Source organism: Phymastichus coffea, unplaced genomic scaffold (genome assembly GCF_024137745.1).
Source record: "Phymastichus coffea isolate CEN01 unplaced genomic scaffold, Cenicafe_Pcof_1.1 PCOF00190, whole genome shotgun sequence".
Taxonomy (NCBI): domain Eukaryota; kingdom Metazoa; phylum Arthropoda; class Insecta; order Hymenoptera; family Eulophidae; genus Phymastichus; species Phymastichus coffea.
Genome location: NW_026707001.1, coordinates 103,285 through 125,536, shown reverse-complemented (window position 1 = coordinate 125,536; position 22,252 = coordinate 103,285). Strand labels below are relative to the sequence as shown.

The 22,252-nt window shown below is 41.7% G+C and overlaps 2 protein-coding genes across 2 annotated transcripts; one reads left to right on the top strand and one right to left on the bottom strand.

The window, feature by feature from the left end:
• Window positions 1–1,592: 1,592 nt before the first annotated feature.
• LOC131673671 (uncharacterized) lies at window positions 1,593–9,524 on the top strand. Its single transcript, XM_058951850.1, has 8 exons — window positions 1,593–1,661; window positions 5,947–6,191; window positions 6,655–6,848; window positions 7,271–7,423; window positions 7,517–7,731; window positions 8,021–8,395; window positions 8,772–9,122; window positions 9,207–9,524. The coding sequence occupies exons 1-8, from the start codon at window positions 1,620–1,622 to the stop codon at window positions 9,522–9,524; spliced, it is 1,893 nt and encodes a 630-aa protein (XP_058807833.1). The 5' UTR covers window positions 1,593–1,619.
• A 5,415-nt stretch (window positions 9,525–14,939) lies between these two features.
• LOC131673670 (uncharacterized) lies at window positions 14,940–20,425 on the bottom strand. The gene is made up of 6 exons (XM_058951849.1): window positions 20,381–20,425; window positions 17,343–17,723; window positions 16,632–17,024; window positions 16,246–16,558; window positions 15,762–16,081; window positions 14,940–15,356 (listed from the first exon to the last, which is right to left on the bottom strand). The coding sequence occupies exons 1-6, from the start codon at window positions 20,423–20,425 to the stop codon at window positions 14,940–14,942; spliced, it is 1,869 nt and encodes a 622-aa protein (XP_058807832.1).
• Between the last annotated feature and the right edge of the window lie 1,827 nt (window positions 20,426–22,252).

The following is a 22,252-nucleotide window of genomic DNA, read 5'->3' as shown; positions in this document are numbered from 1 at the left end:
CGAGGTAGTTGTAGTTGCTTTTGATCGAGTGCCGCAGAGATGCATTATTATGCTTTGGTAAAGAAGCAACAAGGTCGCCGTCGTCGTCGAAAAAGGAGATGCGGAGCATATTTTTGGCATGATGTGCAATTATACAGCAGGTAGTTTTGCAAGGAGCGGCAGTTTGCGGCTTTTTCCTTTAGTTATGCGCGCATAATTACCTTTTTGGCATTTTTCGATAAGCGGCGCTTTTATTAATGCTTCACGTTTATAAAGTTAAAATAAATGATAACTTTGGACATCAAAGACAAAGTGTCAACGGTATAGCTCGAATATTTTCGATTCTTACTTACGTGAGATATGAGCGTACGAGTAATCTCTAATGGCCATTTAGAGTTGATCGAATCACACCGCAATATTCTTTTCAATACAAAATAAATACCGCATATCAGTTCCATTGAACATTTTGAGTGACTCATTGGACATCTCAATAAAATTAACGTCCGAAACAATCACCATCAATCGGCAAAAAAAATTCTCAATAGAATAAGTACGAGAAAATCCTCGTGAAAAACACTCGGGCCAAAGTAATTTTTAGCGTATGATACTCGAAAGCGAGAAGAGAGAGAACCAGTATTGCAGGAAGCTCTCTCACGGTCGTTTTTTTTCTCGAGGGCTCGTTCCATTAACTCGCACTTTATCTCGGGCAACGGATAATACGCTCCAGCTACGGAGAGTACAATGCACACAAGTATTGAGCCTATGATCATTCCTAGGATTTGCATTATATTTGCGGCTTTTCTCACACATATATCTGTCTATTTTATATCTTTTTTTAGATTGGTAATAAAGCCAACGATAAACACACGATTGACATAACAGCTAGTTGTACTGTCAACTGAAATTATTAATGATAATTTGCGACATATTAATACAAAAAAGGAAATGACGTACAATTTACAGTTTTTTTTATGAGTATCGACGAGATTCCGTAATTTTCCAAATGCTCTACGACACAAATCTAATCATATTCATGTTCTAAATTCGCCGTGCGTTTTTTTATAATTACTTGCTCAATATATTCGTTATACAACTGCTATGAATAAAATCTATATGAAACGAAAAAATAAAATCACAGGTATTGTAAATTTGCCCTCTTTTTCTACGGCGTAGCACGTTAACCAATTTTAGAAAAAGACGCGCGAGAACCAATGAATTCTTAACAATTCCCGCAGCAATGTTACGCCTTTCTTTCACATGTTAATTGTCGATTGTGATTTATTTCGCCTCGTCGCGCAAACAAAAAAATAACCTCGAATGCGATCCGATCGTCCATAAGTAATTGATGGTTCACACGCACGCACAGACGCTGTAATTACAGAATCCGTATGACAACATCATCATCGTCATCGTCATTATCGACACATAGCGGACGAATAAGCCATTGTAACTTGATAACTCGACCGGGATTTGCGCGAGTTTCGATTTCCTTCGTGTGAACGATTTGTAAGATTAATGCCTCAATTGAGATAGTTGATATAAGCTAAAGCATGCAGATGGCAGGAGTGGCTGATAAGTTTGTGTCTTTTTGTATCTTTGCAGAAGAGCGTGATTTAGCGTGAGAGGCTGGCCAATCCAGGATGCCAGGGCTGTGGATACTGCTGCACACGCTGATCTACATGGTGAGTTCTGCGATCGTCTACTAGCCCACCTATGCGTACGATCTATCTACACGTATGCAATCAAGACTTATAAATAAAATAAATTAAATATACTTGCCTTTTTCAAATGAATCCACTTGAACGTCGAAGCCGATCTTCGACAACTTTCATATTGTGCAAAAAGTAAAGCTAATAAATAAACTGTTATTTATGGGTTGATAAAATATATAATTATCTAACTGCGCCATGATTATTTCTACAAGCACACTGCAATTCGATAGGGGATTCACCGAAATTGTATCTGTCAACGCGTCTACTGATAAAAGATATAAACTAACCTAAAAATAACAGCTGCCGAGCATGGCATACGGCAATCCCTAGCACATGATAACGGTCTTGCAACTACAGAAGTTGTCAAAGAGAAGGAAAATCTAGATAACCTCGACGATGATTATTATCGCCAGGCACGTATGTGCTTATTACTGTCAATGTGAGCAATCAACCTTCTCTTTTTCTTTAAATTATAGCCAGAGCGATTTTCAGTTAAAGGCAGAAGCTCTTTATAAATTTAAATTCCTGTCGAGATGCATCTAACTCGTTCGCGATGAAAGTGCAAAATGATATTTTTTCTCGGAAAAGGTCGAAAGTAGAAATAAAAAACTGACACACCTAACGCACTTCTTTAGAATGAGAAAGACGTGTTATAATTAGGAGAAGCGCACTTAGCAGTACAATTAGGGACCCTCTTTCTCACATTGAGCGCAGAATGTTGCTTAGTTCATTCCATTCAATCTGTCGCCGACAGAAGCAATCGCGTCGTCATTAAAAGGCGCCTCTGCAACTGCAACGTGCGCGCAATTCATAACCCTCGCGTCAAAACCTTATGCGCTTCTGGCTTTCTCTGCACTACTCTCATCCTTCAAGATATCACAAGCACACACAAAGAAGCTCGTATGCCGCGCTTACGTCGAATGCTTTTGTGTGATGCGAAATCCAGAGCAGGCGAGTGCGCGTTACACGCGAATCGTACGCGCGGGAGATTGAAAGGCTGATTTTTTTTGCGTTGGGTGACATAAGGGTAAGCAATAAATGAAAATATCTTCATTTTTTACGGCTTAACGCAAGGCTATACTTCGCGAGACCTGCTCTATATTTGCTTTTATGGGGAACTTTCTTCCGATTTACGATAGTAATAACGCTGCTCGTTCGCTCTGCCAGTCTTTGACGCGAGTGTGATTCTTGCTTTAACAGCGCGTGTGCAGTGCGCGTGGCGCGTGAGAAAATGATCGTTTGCGACGATAAAAGGAAATCTTCGGCTCGTATAAATATTTGAGAAAGCAGCCTTTTAGCAGGCATTACGTACGATAGCGCAGTTTGGCCGCGAAGCGCAAACAATAACGATCCTGCGAATAACATCCGATTCCATGGCTAAATGTAATTAAGCGTCGAAAGTCGGATGCCGGTGGCAATTGTTGTGCCGGCGAATAATCTTTTAATCCTGCATTGTCATGCATCCGCGACACTTAGCTCTCGTTCTGTCGTCAACAGCTTGCAAGCGGCGCGGATATCCCCGTTAGATCGTTCAGTAGTAAATGAAAGAGAGAGAGAGAGAGAGAGAGAACACTTGTGCTACGTGTCGCCGCCGAAGAGGCGCCTACGACCATTCACTATCAACTGCAGATATCGAGTCAATGATCTAGTGATTTTGCTCGCAAGCTCACGCGCCGCTGAATGCCTTTAGTGGATTTTCCTTCTGGAGCATTATTTTGGAAATTGAAATTACGGATGAGCCAACGCGTTCGCCTGAGAACAAAGGCATTACATTTCCACTGGGTATTCAAATAGCCCAACAGATATTTGACAGACTTAACAAAGATTTGTTCTTTGCATTGCGCAAGAGAGACAGGCAAAAAGGGAGTTTACAACGCTATCAGCTCCGACTTTGCATATTACGCTGAGGGCACTCGCGCGTGAACATTCGTCATAAGAAACTTGCTCTTCTCCCTTTTTTCCACGTTTTCTCTCGCTGCTAAAATAATGGCTGTTGTCTTCATGCGCAAAAAACGCGGTACTTCAACTCGAACATAACGAAAAGCTCGTCGCGTGTGAACGTCAAAAGTTCACTATACGCTATAAGAGAGGCTCCGTAGTTTTCTTTGCACGTGCAGGAGATTCTAGTTGACACGATGATTGAGGTTTTAATGAATCGTGTCACATCGCTTCCTCATTAGTGCTCTTGAAAATACGAACGTGCATTGTACACTTCTGCGTGTGCGTATGTCGGTGTGAATATTCATCATTTTATCCGCGATCGATCACTTTGTGACTTTGATTGGATAAACCTGTCTGTGACTATTGTCACGCCTAACACATTGAAAAGCTTAAGAGATTGGTGACACGTCATTTCCATTCCCATCGGATCATTAATAAGCAAAAAGTGATCCATCTGTCGCTTCGCATAGCAAGTAGGACATTTTATCGATGGCCACGATCTCAGTTATGTCATTGTAGTCTCGCGTCAAAACAAGAACAAAAAAACAGCGAGACAACAATAGCTAGATGCTGGCGTGTAGTAGGAACGAGCGAGTTGCTTCCTCCTCGGCCGTTTAATTATGCATGTTATTCACGGAGGCTGCGAGCTGTGCGCGCTAGCTAGGCGTGTGGCGTCAAACTGATTTGACTCGGTAGCCTCGCTCGAGATAATTGCCTTTCCTTCCTCTCCCTTGCCACCCCACACTGTTTATGTGACTGCTTGGTTACAGTTTTTCTCTCCGCCGTCTCTGACACACGTATTCGTTTGCGGTGTGTGTACCGGTTCGCGCATTTTAATTGTCATGTACGCTTGTTATCTATTTTCTTTATGGTTAATAAGCTATTCTTATTGTTTTGCTCGGCTGCACCAGCGAGAAATCCAATATTCTTGAATGCGCATCTGTACCAATTAGTTATGTTTATAATGGTCTAATATTCCATTTTCCACATGGATTTGGCGTTTCCGTCTACGGTCTTTGGTGAAGTTATACAATGTGCGTTGGTTGCTTGCCTGCTGTTTGTGGGTGATGCGTTCGCGCGCATCATATCGCGTCCTAATGCACGGACAAATCGTTTGAAAAGCATCCCCCTGGAAAGGCGAGCCAAGCCGCCGACGCCTCGCCTTAATTACCCAGAAATGCCGCGAAGAAAAGGCAGAAGGATATCGGTCGGAAGCTCGTCGTGCCCGTAATTATTTCTAACGAAACGCCAAGTGACCGCCAAGTCGCATAGGCGCGCACAGGCGTAACTAGTTTTCCGTTGCGGCTCTCTTACGCCGGCAAACGCGAAAAACATCGACCGTTAATGCAGCGGTAAAGACATCTCTCCCGTTAGTGCACGAGTTTCGTGCCCGCGTATAGCGACGTCGTATACGGCCAATCGCGTCTACGCGCCGAACAAGGGGTTGTTATACGGACGAGCGGATTCGCTAAACATCAGATAATAGCTTTAGACAGATCGAGCTTTCGAGGGGGCTGATAAAACGACCGACTGTATTAAGTCTTGCAAACGCTTGCTTGACATAAGATTATGTGCTTACCGAGGAGGCTGGACACTCATCAATTTTATTATCCTTCAACGAGCTTTCATCCTTTCTCTACAATCCCACAGAGGCGGGAACGTTGGATGATTTATACTTTACTCGACCTACACCCAAAGTCGTTTCCAATGTTTCATGCTTTACTTGTGATACTAATGAAAATGACAAGTAATTCGATGTCAAAAATAACACAGATTAGAACGACTCCATAAAACTATCGCTGTACAAGTCGCGAATTGCTGATACTAGAAGGTTTTTCACGGCTACGCAGGGGAGAAAAAGACGACATCGATGGGCCGGCAACCCTCCTGATTTATCTGGAAGAAAAGCACCTGGGAAACGTAAACGGCTTTGGAGATTTGTCCCTTTTTTCTGTTTGCTCTAGAGAGCGAGAGAGAGAGAGAGAGAGAGAGAGAGAGAGAGAGAGAGAGAGAGAGAGAGAGAGAGAGAGAGGGAGACCAAGTGAGAGTGAGACACAAGGAATCAGGGAAGCGTAACGTGATTGTAGACACTCAGAAGATTATGCCTTAGCACTCTCGGGAACGCGCGGAAACCCATAGGTATAGGAAGAGGCAAATTTTGCGTTAGAGCGGATTATACGCCTCTGCAAGCTTTCAATGATTTAACGGCGCGCGTATAGCGCAAATACGAGCTTTTAATCAATTATGGCACTGCGTACGTCGTGTTGCTCGATTATACGCAAGCTCTGACCGATCGATGATTCATTTCTTGTAGATGGCTGGGCCGAAAAGTTTGGTTAGCAGCAGCGATATCTGGCCGCTGGAGAGGCCAGAAGGTATGCCGGCCATCCAGTCTCTCGAAGTGATGTGTGGCAAAGATCATATGGACGTACACCTGTCCTTTTCGCAACCCTTCGAAGGTATCGTCTCATCGAAGGGCCAGCACTCCGATCCACGCTGCGTCTACGTGCCACCGTCCACTGGACAGACCTTTTTCTCCTTTAGAATAGCTTACGCCAGGTTGGTCTCGCTCAGCTATATTCTCTCGACATTTTTAATATTCATTGTTTGCTCAACGCCTTGAATGATATACCTCAACGTCGAATCTCAGCAATGTGGCAGGGAGCGAAAAAGTAAAAGGAAAAAAAGAGACGACGGTAATAAATTCAGCAGAATAGGAGAACATAAAAAGCGTTTTACTCGTAAAAACCTTCAATGTTTAATTTTAACGACTTCTTTCCCCCACACTTCTTTTTTTTTATCGATTGCAATGAAAGTAGTTAAGTTTTTCCGCAAAAGTATGTAAGAAATGTAAGCTCTTTCCATTAAGACTAGCTCGTCGTCGCTAGCGTAATATAACTCGCTTGTAATGAAAGAAAAGAATCCGCCGGCGAGTTTTTTAAGAGCGCATAAAAGAGAAGCGCTGTTGTCAGTGTTTTTCATTGATACTGAAGATTGTGTGTGTGCGCGCGTGTGTACGCAGGTGTGGCACGAAGCCAGATATGCACGGCCAGTTTTATGAAAATACTGTTGTCGTGCAATACGATAAGGATCTGCTAGAGGTATGGGACGAGGCGAAGAGGCTGCGCTGCGAGTGGTTTAACGATTATGAGAAAACGGCGTCTAAGCCGCCCATGGTGATTGCTGACCTCGACGTTATACAACTCGACTTCAGGGGTATGTGTCTCTGCTCTGCGAAATGCTTCGCGCGAGCGCGCTTTAATGAGATGCTTTTTTCGTTGTTGCTCGTATCGCTCGGCGCTCGTTAAAATAAATCGTGCGAAACTGATAGTGCCACCGCTCGGACGTGTTTGCCGATCGCGGAGCCTGATTAAAAGGCTCGGCTTAAAAGTCTTGTTGCCGTTAACGGCCGAGTGGTCATTTTGGCTCTATTGAAATCAATAATTTGAACTGCGCGAGCGAGGAAATTGGCCGAAAAGTATGCTTTGCTCGAGGCCGCGGCTTCTCGGAACGCTCGCTCGCGAATCTTTGCCGGTAATTCACTCAACTTCCGCGCGGGCTTTATTAACGATAAACAGCCGCTCGCTTGATGCGCGGTAATCTCGGCGTGCATATCTCTAAACGAGCGTAAATTGTAGGGGACAACGTGGACTGCTGGATGGAGATACAACACGGCAAAGGACCATGGGCGCCACCGGTCTCGGGAATCGTGCCATTGGGCTCGACGCTAACACTGGTCGTCGCGATAAACGATTACCGAGGTAACGAGCCGCGCCACAGCAAAGTGCAAGGTATTCTTGGCACTTTCTCCGGCGAGTTCAGCTCATCCTCTGCCGAACTTTTCGGCCGCGAGCGCTTTGCAACGACTCCTCCTCTCTTTGCAGGTGAATTCGACATGCGGGTCAAGTCGTGCGTCGCCTCGGACGGTGCTGGGCATACCATACAGCTGAGCGACGAGTTCGGCTGCGTGCTCAGGCCCAAGATGATCAGTCGCTTCCTCAAGGCGAGGGGCTCCGACGATCGCGCCACTGTCATCACGTACGCCTTCTTTCACGCCTTCAAGTTTCCTGATGCGCTTAGCGTTCACATCAAGTGCAAGGTACATTTCTACACGCCACTCACTGTAACCTTCCTATCTTATTAAACTTCGTTGGCTGGGCCGTGCGCATAGTTTGGAATTAGCCTCGGTTTCTGTCGCGCTGTCAATAACACGTGCCACCAACTTACACTCGACTGCCTCAACGGAGCTCACTTTGAGCTACTTCGCCCCGTCGCCGTTGGCCGTTCAAGCGTTATATCGATCCTTTCGCCGTTCAGCGCGAGATATCAGTTTCACGCGCGCGCGGCGATCAAACTTGAATCTGACCAGGCACGTGTTCAAATCCAAGGTGGAGATCTGCCGGCACGGTTGCCTGGACCATTGCCAGACACCTGGCGTCGGCGTTGCCAGTGGCGAAGCGTTAGGCCACTACGTGCAGGAACGCAACGACGTGAACGTGCAGTTGCCGCAGCAGCCAGCCGCTTACGTCGAGCCCGACATGTCGGTGAGTAGTGCGAGACCGAGCGCCGACGACGGAACCTCATACGACGACGACATCGTCTCGTCGTTGGCCAGCCACTTCTTGGGCCTCGAGAAATCTGCCGCGCCCAAAGCTCAAGCTCAGCAGCAACAGCAGCAGCAGCAGCAGCAGTCGCCGAGCACGTCGACTTTCGAGCCGACTCTGGACTCCTCTGACGATCCGCTACTGTCGCAGCCATTCTTGGTATGTAATTCTTTCGTTCCATTCGCGATTTTCGCGTTTGTTGGCATTTTTGCAATAATCGAACATTCGATTGCTATAGGTATCATTCCACGATTCGGTTGTTAACCGTTTGCTTTAAATTTTTCAAATATTGCGAAAAAATGTTGTAAACATGACTGCCGGAATTTTTTCGTTGCAAGTATATCCGAAACGAAAAAAAAGAACAAAATAACTGGAGCTATTGTATCGAGATATTGTAGCGAGATAAAACAACATTCCGCTGCACGCATTTCCCTAAAAAATAATCCACTTGGCATTGTTTTATCGTTATACCTCCCAATTCCACGGCAAAGAAGTAATTCCAACATTTCATTGTTTTCGGATATAAAAAAAACAGTCGGTACAACCAGCTCGAGTAACACGCTATCAACCCCAAGAGCACTTCCCGCACGGGCCGCGCAACCTCGAGCAAGACGACACGAGTGAACTACGACAAGGCAAGTCGAGAGAACCGACGAATGAAGAAGCCGACAACGACAAGCCAAGCAATGACGACACAACTGTCAACAAGACAAAGCCATTGAACAAGTCGACGACAACGGCAAACAGGAGAAAACGTTCATTGGTAGTGTCCGACCGGAAAGTCCGTAACGCCGACGTCGGCGTATCCGGCATCTATGAGGTCATCTCGGAAGCCGATCTTGCTTTCAGTCCTGATAGTCATGCCGAAGCTGTCACTGTCTTCCAGGTCAGGCTAATAATGTCATCTCCATGCTACGAAAGGCCCATCTCTTGGCATATTTCACTTAAAGATTTTTACATATTTCCGCAGGGCCGCATACGCGAAGAAGTGGTGTACGGTATTTGCTTACCGCTTAGTGGCTTTAGCGCTCTCTTCGTCGTGGTAGCCTTATCGGCAATAGTCTCAGCATTGATTGCCGGAGCAATGGTGCATCGACTGCAAGTCCAACGTGAATTAGCACGCAACGCACGTAAAAATATGCCGGCGAGTCTAGCGGCGATCGGACGTCGAAATTCAGCCCAACAGCACCATCACCATCAGCAGTCGGGATGGCTACAAGCTTACGGACTTTTTCGCGCGAGGTGTGCACAGCAGAGAGTCTCGGATAACAGGACGTCGGATAATTGAGCTCGGATGCTTATTGCCTTCTTCGACCGAGCGGAAATCAAACCTTTTTCTTTTGCGTTATTTTACAGATGAGTATTCTTGCCAACGATTCTACATCTGATTGGAATGGTATTACTCTTCGCATATCTCTGTTTTTATGACATTTCTGCTCGGCACAGATGGCTAATAAAGAGCGACTATCTGATTGTTAACGAGACGAGCACGAGATTGATTAGTCTTCATATAGTAAAGAAAGTTATAACATATATATTTCGTACCCTACACGTGCATGATTATTATCAATTGTTGAGAAACCTTTAATCAGGTATGCGTTAATAGATGATCAAAATTGGCTTGTAAACATCGAACAAAATCAATTCAATGAGTTTACTGATTGGTCGACCGAGCAACTGAGAAATTTTATCAAGAGCAAATCTAGAGACACGCTAATCTAAATTTATTTATTTTAGTTGTATATTTCATGTTGAACCGCTTTCAATATAGTTTTCAAAGTAACTTTAGCATAAAATAAACATTATGAATTGCTGAGAAACAAATAAAAAAATTAATATACGTAATAATATCACAGTAAGTTTCATATTTTACTTTTATATATATTTTTAAAAAAATATATATATTATCTATCTTTATATAAAGTTAATTTTTGGAGTATATATTATATGGATTATTGAACAATTACAAATTCTATCGCATCATCTTAATTATAAATAAATTAGTGCTGAAAAACTATTAGTAAGTATAATATATTTTAGTCACTAAACATCGAAACTCAATCCAGACTCGTGTGGAACGACTCCTGTATTTACGGCAATGAAAATGTTTTTTGCAACGACCTTATAATCAAAATTCAAATGTCACGAGTGAATTGTGGTCTAAGTGAACGAAAAAGTCCTTGGAGACCAGCGCGTGTGCAATAAACTGTACAAAGTACCATAAGTGCGAATAACTTTTCCGCGGAGCGTGCTAGAGACTTTCCTCGACTTATATAAGAAAAGCATCTGCTACACATCATGAAAATTATATTTTCACTCTCTTCTGTTTAGGTCTTTGTTGGTGCTTTCAATTCGTATAGCCGAAGCATGAATGTTAAACAATGATACTTGGTTTTTAATCGATTTGCGTTCACTTATATCCAAGACTATTGCTTCAAATTTTCCTCGTCGTGCTTCTACTTTACGAATTCAACAATGTTATCTATCCTTTTCTTTATTACCATATACCATTGTATAAGGCATATCTACCTATAATTTTTTTGTACGTTCATCATTTTGCATCTAGTATTATTAAATTCTAAGTTTTATAATACGTTATACTTCTGACAAGTACATTGGAAATTATAGATTGATATTAGAGCAGTGATGTATTACACGAGCAAAAAAAATTGTATTGAAAACCATGCGTCAATTTCTGTTCGGGGTAATTGACTTTAGAGATATCTTTAGCATAGACTATTCTGTTATTTGTTTTTTTATTTTATCAGAAATACATGTTAACGAAACACTATTTGTTAGATAAGAAAAAAAATATCAATTGTTCTTTGGAGTAGTCATAAGATTTTTTAGAAAGTTTTGTTACTAGGTTTATCACTTAAATCACAAAACACTTTAAGATTACGACATTATTGACTATTTTTTGTACGACTCTATTTATTCAACTACCGTAGAGTAATAATTATCTGCCGATATCTTTATTATTTTCTTTTTCTCACATCGTGGCGAGATGGACTCTTTAATTTCACGTGTATTTATCGTAATTTGTTTGTTCGTTCAATTCTTTCGTAATTTTGGGTTTTTCAACTGGCATCTTTAAAATAAGTATATATTTCATTTTTGGTGCGTTTGATCGAACTGAAAAACGTTCCTCTTTATACTAGTGTGAATTTTATCCGTACACTTCTAGTGTATAGCTTTAAGTATACCTCTCATTCAATTAAGAAAATGAATTGAATTTAAAATGAACAATTGAGGTGCAAGGATGGGTGCTGTAAAAAAGTAATAAGAAAACAACTTTGTTTTTTAATGTATTTTAATAAATAATGTTGTACTACAAAATAAAAGTTTTACATTAATGGTTACTCAATTGATAATTATAGAATAATACCATATTAATTCGAAACGTAAGTATTGTATCCTTCATATTTTCCGTGAGAAAATTATTATTATTATTATTCTTGTTATTATTGTTGCTGTTGTTGTTATTATTTTATTATTATTATTATTATTATTATTATTACTAATGTCATTTTTAAATATCGAGACAAATTTCGTAACTTACTACCTTCTATTAAATGTAAACATTAGATAATAAATAATCGATGATGTTAATAACGGCAATATGATAGGGATATTATTACCCCCCCCCCCCTCCCCTATACATACAGCTTCTATTATCGCTGTTAATTTCATGAAAATTATTTTCAACACAAAGAAGTAATATAATTTCTCCCCCTCACAAAATTCAACTAGTATATAAATAGCCGGATAAAAAATGAAATAGCACTTATTACGTAGCGCGTGTGAATAATTCATTGAAAATCCGTTGGCTCGTGTACAGCTCATTTGAAATTCCGCATTAAATGCACGTTACTTCCTAATTCCGTCAAAGCCTGCGATGTTGGTAGGTCAGGGAGAACACACTCTAAACTTGCCGAAAATTCTGTGTGAAATAACGCGGCAAGCTCTTGCTATATATGTTCGCGCACAGAATTCAATGAGGCCAATGAACATTCCATTTTACGCTGTTGTGGTCCAATTTTCTTATTAATTGCTCGTGTGCTAAATATATAAAGTAGTTTATAACACCATTTATATTGCCGCGCTCTCGTTTTTTCAGTCCACCAATATTTGCGACGGAGCAATAAACTTTTCAGAGAAAATGTCACGTATGCACCTCTTTGTAATTTTCAATTACATGCATGCCATTACTACGCGTCGAGAAAATAATTTTATGACAGATATTATCACTTGTCGTTCATTTAGTAAGTGGTAACCTACGCTATACAAAAGATTACGCGTGAGCTTTTCACAACTTTCTCAGAAGCAATTTTATTGCATGCAAGTTCCCACAATATACGAAAAGTCAAGCGTATAATAATTTTCGAATAAGAAAAATACTGATAACTAGCGAAAATAGTCATAATCACTTTACCACACGCTGCAGAACAATAACGCGCACCAAAGATTATCAGCGGATAATGAACGAGGCAAGTTGGCTTTACCGGCGGGCTAGAGGAATTTTTTACAATCAACCAAAGCTTGCATAGACGTAGAATTTGCAAAGGCGGTCTTAGACGACGTGAGAGAGAGAGAGAGAGAGAGAGAGAGGAAGGGAGAACTCGCAAGACTTTAAAGCCTCGAGGCAACGCGTTAATGGCTTTCTCGAGAACCTCCATAAAGTCCCTTTATTTACTGCTGGATACTTAGATATAGCCATGGCCCTCACTCCTCCCCTTTTGCGTTTTCATGCAAATATCTCGGTTAAAGCTGCAACAACAACAACAACAACAAACGATGCCGCCGTAAAATCGCAGCCAATTAAAAAAAAAAAAAAACAATGATTTTAATTAAAGTGCGAATTAAGAATAGGCGAAATATATGCCGTTGCGTCGGCAACAATAAAAAAACATCGTTGTAGAAGCAAAGGAAAAAAACTCTTCTCTTCGTGACGCAGTGCCGTTAATTAATGACTTTCCGCACGCCGACGCTTCGAAATTCAGATCAATGCTTATTACTCACACTCACGAGATGCGTTTTTCAATAAATTATATAGTAGTGCATTGTTCAATTTTATCAGTGGGTAGAAAACTATCAGTAAACGTTTCTCTCGTCGTACATATGTGATTACGCATGTGCATTATGAAAGTATTAAGCATAAGGCCATCGATCGATAAAATTGAATATATGTTGGAACTCTGCGCGATGCGTTGTGCATCAGCTATTTGCACTTAGCAAAACCGCAAGCTGCTTTTAAATGCTTTGCGAGCGTGTATCTGCGGCTGAGTACGCTCATGAATATTCGTCTTAGGCATATACAGTTGCCAAATATACAAAAAAAGGCGTGTAATTATTTTCACGTGTAACTGCTTTCAATCGCAATTATGATATCTTCCTATGATGAGATTTATAAGGCGTGAGAAGTGCTTTCAACCGTGTAGTCTTACCGTATAACAATGATACGAAGTCGGTATAATGATATAACTGAATTTCCATTTTAACATAATCCCTCGCACTTTTTGCTCACTCGATACTCACATGCTACGGCCTATATATAGCCATCGTAGTCGTTATTACCATTAAACTTTGTTTCGGTCATTTTCATTTCGACGTTAATTACCCCGATTATTATTTTTGATTGAGTGAACGCATTAATGACTCTCGTTTGTATATATATATATATATATATATATATCAATTAGATATGTAAAATTTAACTAACGTTATTTCGTTTTATTATAAATTATCAATAAAAAATAAAGTTGTATACAAATGTAAAGTTAAACACTAGACAGACAAATAAATAATACTTATTGTTATCATAATACATATTGTACATTAAAAACACTCGAAGTATTCATCAGTCGATTTTTCGTTGTCTCACACTCTGCGCGCAAATGACAAGGAAAAAAATCTTATGCCCTATTTCTTTTATCTGGGTGATGATAAGCTCATTAAAAAATAGAAAACTCTTTGTTATGTTCTCGTAAAGCTATCGATACATAATGGCAGTATATTTTGTCGAATAGGATTTTATAAATGTTACTGTGAAAGATCTATGCTCTGCTTTTCCTTTTCAATTTGCCCTTTTATGAGTATTTTATCAACATTCTCACAACGTCTACTGCGTGTTTTCGAATTGCAATCTTTTACGTAGCTATGAAGATGAGCTTTACTAGCATGTAAGAGTCATGCATAGAATTTGAATTATGAACTACAGAAAGTTACAATAAAACATGAATATTTGACCATGGTAGTCCTGGGGCGAGGTCAATGAACGATCCTCAATGAAATTCCAATCATCATCATCAACATAAAAATAGTAGAATCTTACGCGATGATTGCTTGGTTGTCGTGTCGTATTTTTGACTAGCGGAACGTTAGGACCACCTCGATCAACGGAGATTAACAAGTTCCGTCGTTCTTGTACATACAAACTGAAAGTAAACAACAATAAGGTAGGCTCTCTCTCTGTATCCAAGGGCGAAACATTTACAGCTAAAGGGCGGTACAGGACAAGTATAACAAACGAATAGCCTTAAACACCTAGGAGTAAGCTCGACGATTAAAAATAAGGAAGAATTGACGATGGGTTACAACAAACGGGAATGCCATAGGAAAACAAATAAATCAACCTATACCCTTCGAAAAGAAGAAGAGAAGAATTAAGAAAATGCCCGCACGCGCACACTGCGGCGAAACCTTATGAGTAGAAGCAACCAGCTTTGTTGGGTTGCTTCATTGTGTGTACAGTGAAAGCTCGTAGGCTCATGTCCGCTTGGATCCTCTTCCTGAATGGCCTCAACCTGAGACACAGGTATGCCGATAAGCTGCACGACGTTAACAGAACCGCTAGTAATAGGGCTAAGGCCAGAGTAAATCCAGACGTTGTCATGCAGATGAGGTTGGCGCTGCTGCTTGCCTCGCGTATCGGGAATATCATCGTCGACGAGTTTTCCGACGTCGTGCTGTTCGACTCGTCGATCGAGAAGGTCAGATCACCCGTTGACACCACTCGTATTACTCGATTCACACCCACGTTCTTCTCGGGATTCGTCGTTGCCGTTGCTGCTACCTCGCGTGTCTTTCGACGACGCTCGTCACGTGGTCGACCCACCGTCTAGAAATTGACCAAACAATCAAACACATGTTTTTATCGTTGCACCAGCTTGGATGCGCGAATGTGTACAATCGTAAAGCATTTTACACGCGGCAATAGAAATGAGTGTAAACCGTCTGACCTGATCCTCAATTTTACTACTGGAATTTTATTCTTGCATATATAGCTTTGAAATCCGGAAATTCGCGAGGTAACGTAATAACTCGTCTATCAAATTTTTACACAAAACTACGCTACTGAACATTGCCGTACAGCTATTTCATCATCGACGTCTAGCCCTAAAGATGACGCATGAAAATAAAACACTGCGAACGCGAGTTATTGAATAATAACCTCGACAAATAAACTATCAGAATCGATCGATCAAATGTTGTAACTCATCTCGCGAAAAGCAACAAGGATTACCTGGTGGAGATAAGTCTCCAAGGGTAAGGGCGGCGGTGAAATACCATAAGCACCAACATCTGCGTGTCCAATGGAGGCCCTATGATTCTCTAGCAACAAACCATCGCCGTGTAGTAGCGAAGGCGCCGAGTCAGCACACTGATCTGGACACTGGTAGCGACAGATCTGTATCGTGCACTGGAAATGTACCTCCATCGAGTCGGGGAACTTGAAGGCCTGGAAGTGAGCGTACGACAGCACCGAGGCACTTGCACCGAAGTTTTTGATCTTGGTGAAGCGTGACATCAGTTTTGGTCTAGTTATGCAACCGCGTTGGTCGACTGCAACAAGTTTTCATTTGTTACTCACTCTATAAGCTCTAAGAATATTCGCACAGACACTAGCTGATATGTTCATTCTAAAAAGTATGCTCAAGTTCTCTCGGACACATTTGACAAGCCAACGAAATATCGTTAATAAGAATAAAAGAAAGAAAAGGACTCACCGAGTTGTATGGGCGCCCTCTTGCCGTCGTGAGCCATGCAATTTCTGACGAGCATATCGAATTTGGCGTCGTCATCCTTGATGGCAAGCACCATTGTCATCGTCTGGCCAATTTTGACGAGGCCCGAGACTTCGGAAGCCCATGGACCTTTGCCAACTTGTATTTGCATCCAGCAGCCGACATTGTCACCGGCGAAATCAGCCCTCACGACGTCCAACATGTCCACAGGGAAGGGCCGGAATGTTACAGATTTTTCATACAAGTCGTGCCAGGTACAGCGGAGTTTACGCGCTTGATCCCATACTTCTTGTACCTGCGAGCGATACGTAGAAATGCAATATTAAATGTTGATATCAATAGAATGTTGCCCGAAATGCGACATTCACCTGAGCATCGTACTGTATGACAACGATATTCTCAAAGTACGTTCCCGAGCCAGCTTCAGCACCGAATCCATACAAGCCATTATCCGTATTGCCGGCAGTGCCACAGTGATGAATAGCAATTTCAAAATTAACCGATGTACGGCCAAGACCAGCCGGCAAGTAAACGCAATTGACGTTACTGTAATGGCCTTTACTGAAGACTATACCGTAAAATGGTTTGTCGAAACTTAAAAACACCTTCATCGAGTTCTTCTCGCACTTCACGTCCAGCGACACGATCTTTGGCATATCGCTCGCTGGCGCTGGCCAATTGTCACCCAACGACGTTGTCGCTGCTATGGCTGTGTCGAAGATTTTGTCGATACTTTCGATTGGTCGCTTCGGGCCAGATATCTATGAGGATACATATATGATGTTAACTTCGAGAAGTTTGATTTACAGTGACTTTTTGAATCGTTCGAACGAAAATAGATCTATTTTTTTTTAATCAAAAAACTGTATTTGTTGCATTACAGAGTAAAAATCTCATTGGTTTCTCAATGGAACCTCGTGAATAATAACTTCTTGAAAGGTAAATAACCAAACAACTCTTTCCTTCCTGTCAAATCAATCAAACACTCAAAGACAATCCCAACTTCCGTCTCACCGCGCCCGCGCATTACATACTACACATTGATCCAGTTAAAATCGCGTTTGGATCCGGAACCTTACTGAAGCTGGTGGAGGTGGTGGCGGTCCGTGATAATCAACGTTATGATGAGGACGGGATGCGACGACCGGACCTCTTCTCAAACTTGGTGGATTGTACTGCGACACCGACACTGTTCCAGCACCATTCGATGAGCTTCCAGGATTGTTCGATTGCAAAGAACTTGTGTCAGAGTCACCGGTTAATGCATCGAGTGCTGCTGCGATTATTTGATCGGCTGTCGAAGATTGTTGTTGTTGTTGCTGCTGCTGCTGTTGGCTTTGCTGTTGTTGTTGGCTCTGCTGCTGCTCTTGACTAAGATTTGCATCTTGATTCGTGCTATCGTTGCGAATCTCCTCGCCTGGTACTGCTTCAACTACTTCTACCTCGTCCGCCAGTGTCACCTGTTGCGTTACAGGTAGGGAAAAAAAGACAAATTCATGAGTGATGCCCTACGCTTGAATTTTCGAGAATCTTTTCGCGTATCTTTGTTTTTTCTCGAAAGTTTATTCGCTGTTTGGTGTATGTTAGAATAGTTGACAAAAACGTGAAAGTTTTCATTTTCAATGTTTAATTTGTAACTTTGAATTTGTTAACGATTCATAGCAGCGTCACGAATATATTGACGTATTTTATACTGTTATCACGGAACGCACGTAAGATCAATCTCGATACTTTAATTAATCATGCAATTATTAAAATTCATAAAGAAAGAAAACCCAATTACGAGCACACACGTCATGAATTACTATTGAAAAAAATTTGACACACGACAAGTCATCGACAACTAAGCCGTAAGAATGAAGGAAACGTGCGCAAACGTAGCTTAGACAGGTCGCTTGTACGTACTTAATTATCCATGAACACGCGGCGCAGCACAGGTACACACAAGGCATTTTAACCCAGATAAACGAGGCATGAATGCCGTTACCGCCGCTCTGACCCAGAGCTAAGGGCGACGACGCAACGAAATGCTGGCGTGAACAACGACAGCGACAAAAAAGAAAAAAGTAGAGGTAAAATGTGTGACGAGCCTGTCTCGAGATTAACGGCCCCCGCGCGAACGATACGCACTGCTATATATCGCGTGTGAACGACAACGACGAAGCGTTTCATTCAGAAAAGACACGTGTAAACGTATATATATATATATACCTCTCAGCTCACGCGCGCGTGTGTGTGTATGTGTGTCCTGTTGGACTACAGAATGAGGATGATACTTTTTGGCTTTGTGATCACGTATGTAAACAGACTATTACGTTGTTTTACCTTCCGTTTCTGGCTACTAATTTTCATACGTGACAACGATGCTAATGGCTGAACACACGTCTTTCATGCGGGCAGCGAAAAGAGACAGAGAGAGAGAGAGAGAGAGAGAGAGAGAGAGAGAGAGAGAGAGAGAGAGAGAGAGAGATAGAAATAGAGATTATATATGTTTTGAACAGAAAGATGGATTGATATTGTTTCATGATTAAAACTTTTCTTTTGGATAATTTTCGAGTTTGGCTGATGAGAAATTTTTGTAAAGTGAGCTATTTTTTATTCGTTACAATCAAAATCTCATCAACTACAAAACATGTGAAAGCATAATAATTAAAAATTTTTTTTTCGAACTAACAGTAGATTTATATCTAAGTCCATGTGAAAATCTTCATTCGGAAAAAGTGGCACACATACACAAAAGAAGTAGCGGTACTACAACAGGCAACGATTATAATCGCTGAAGTAAAGATAAAAATCAGTGGTAAAAGTTCGACTTGGTCAGACATTGGGATATCATACGATAAATCGCATTCACGTATATGTACAATCCCAAAAGCATCACGAAACTGAAGATAAAACTTGATCAGGCGAGTAAAATCTTTAATGAACTAATCTTCGATCACATCGAATCTCGAACCAATGAAACATAATGCCAGATCCAACACTCGCGCGCAAAAAATCAAGGACAATGGCAAAGTGTCAAAAAAAACCAGCTCTTTGTAACTCGGCCGATCGACTCTGCATCATCGTCAGCGAAGACGACACAAGGTATAGTCCGTTATCTCCTTGCTAACTCGAGCGAGGGTCAGTACGTGACGCAATCGTCTCTCTCTCTCTCTCTCTCTCTCTCTCTCTCTCTCTCTCTCTCTCTCTCTCTCTCTCTCTCGTCAACCGTATGTTTCGCCGTATACGCACTCACGCGTCCGTTCTCCATTCGTATGTTTTTTTCTTTTTCCTTTTTGCTGTATACCAAGCCTTTTCCGCGAAAGCGCTCGCTGTGCGCGTGCGAAAGAAAAAAGCAGACACCGGAATGCAACAAGCTTCCGCCGAGGGCGTATGGATGCCATCGCGCCGCCGCCGTAAGCGCGTGCATCGCAAAGGAAACGTGCGCTCGATTTCCTACGCTCTGGATTCTTAGGGATTCTGATGATTTTGCTCTTTCAAGGCTGCGTGATTAGAACGAGCTTATAACGAGCACGCGTGCATTATACGAAATTTAATGTAGATTATACGATGACATCTTGTTTTGCCCGTTGCAAGTACGAAACGTAGAGATTGCGCCGTCCCTTTACGTTGGCATTGAAGCTGACGTCAGCTTCCACTCTGCGTCGTGCAATTATTTACGTAAATGGAACGAAAGATGTGAAATAGCTTTGTAAGCGAAAACATTTGTTCGTTCGAAATGTAAGTTGAGTCGCAGAGAAAACTCATGACGACATACTGTTAAAGTCAATTTTGCTCGATAGAACACGAAGCGGCATCCACGACCACGGCTTTGATAAGCACACAGACAGTGTCCGACAGACTAGCAATAACTGTAATTAACTAAAAGAGCCGAGTATTATGACCAAGTGAAAGCACTTTCACGGAAGTGCCTGTTAGACTCACTTGCCAGTCGCAGTGAGACCATGATGAAAAAGAGTCGCGTCTCTTGTTGTCAAGCTCGATAATAACAAATTTCAAGGCGAACAATTACACTTTCAGTTAATGGACGCAATTAGGCCGTTCACACAGTAACGCCTCAAGTGAAAGCAATCTCTTGGAACTTGCACTGATAATACGTCGATGTACTACTCACCCCTTGGCAGAGGAGACACGCTAACACAAGGACGCCTAACCGCATTCCGCGTCGCCGTACACGATGCGAACCTCTCGTGTGCTGAGCCGTAGATTCTGAAATGAAATAAGCCATTTGGTAGTCTCCATTGCCCAACACGCGCACAGGGCCATTATTAGGCGACATTGCGTCATTACATGCACGCTAATCACGGACAACAAAGACAAAGAAAACAAACGAAGAGGAAGCGCGCGTCCGTGTCGTCGTCCAATTTGGCATGGACCGAAAAGTGGATCAGTGCGCGCATCAGCTTTCCTAGTTTCCGCGAAGCAGCGCATCGCTGCCGGCCGTCTGATCATCGATCGTCATACAGGACGTCACGTGCAACTTAGTCTCTTCTTTCTTCTTTTTATCTTGCTTCGGTCTATGCACGCGACAATGAGGATTCGCGCGCGAGGTACAAGGTTTTCGCTTTGTTGTCCCGGTTAACTTTGCGCGGGCACACGGGTATTCGGGAAATTCGAGATTATAATTTACGAGGACAGAAAGCTCGGTCAGTTTACCATGGCCAATGCTGGTAGTTTATTCAGTCTGTTTCCTTTTGATTTCGGGTTTCCGAAGAGCATCAAAATCAATCCATTGAACTTTATCTGTTATCTAGACAATTGATCAAAACATTTATCAAAACAATGATAAACGATGTATGGTGTGCAATTTACATTCTTTCAAAAACCATTATTTTTCCCATCATTGTCCTAGGTACATTTGTAAATATTAAGACTGTATTTTTTTGTATCAAATACTTTGATCAGATGCGAAAAATATTATAATATGCTAATGACATTCGACCCATACATTTCTAATGAATAATTCATGTAATTGTATTTACGTTTCAAGCTACCGTCAACACTGCATACTTTCAAAATAATTATGTGCATTTACATGTTCATTATAATAAAGCATTGAACGTTAAAGCGATCTAAGCGTTTGAACTACTTTTCAGCGTCGCTCATCCTCAAACTCCCGCGAGATCTCTTATTCATTTTATCTCTCTCGTTTAACGTCTTTCCACATACATCTAATAAGTCATCATTCCCCGTTGATGCCAAAATGAGCCTCGCGAGAAGACCTTACTGAAATAACCACATTTGCCCGCGAACAATGAGAAGCTAAAGTTTAGCTGCTCCACGCGAGTGAAATCGGGAACGGACGTGCAGCAAGCTGCCAAATAACGTATAACGGTCCGTTGATGTGGTGATTTTGAATGAGCCGTGTCGTCGACACTACTTTACGACATGTGTTTAAGCTTTCACCCACTTCTTTAGTTTTCACGCCAGCCAGCCGACGGTAAAAGAAAGGACACGTACTTGTAGACGAATCAATTGCGAATTGTGCGACGTTCTTTGTAGATTATACTCTAAGTGTTCGTTCGTGTCAAAACTATTTTTTCTTTTGTCAAGTTATTACTAATTGATGATGATATTTATTTTCAAGCTCGTGGCATTTTAGAATGTAAGCAACTAACAATATATTTGAAACAAATTATGGAATCATGCGTCAAAATAAAAGAAGGTAAAATTGTTAAACAGAAGTTCAACAACGCGGAAATTGTCTCATTGGATTCCATTACCAGCGGATATACATATGTACAGGTTATTTATGCTGATGCATCTATAGCTTCGGTTGCTTTTATCGCATTAACGCTACCATGCCACCATGCGCACCAAGTTTCATTGAAACTTGCGTAACTGCATTATTAGAAAATTCAATATAGCTATTTTGATAGCGGCATTAATATTTGCACCTCTCTATTTCTCTTCATTTATAGACTTTTGCTTCGAAATGAACGATACAACTTTAAACGAAATCATAACTAATGACGAATCAGATTTT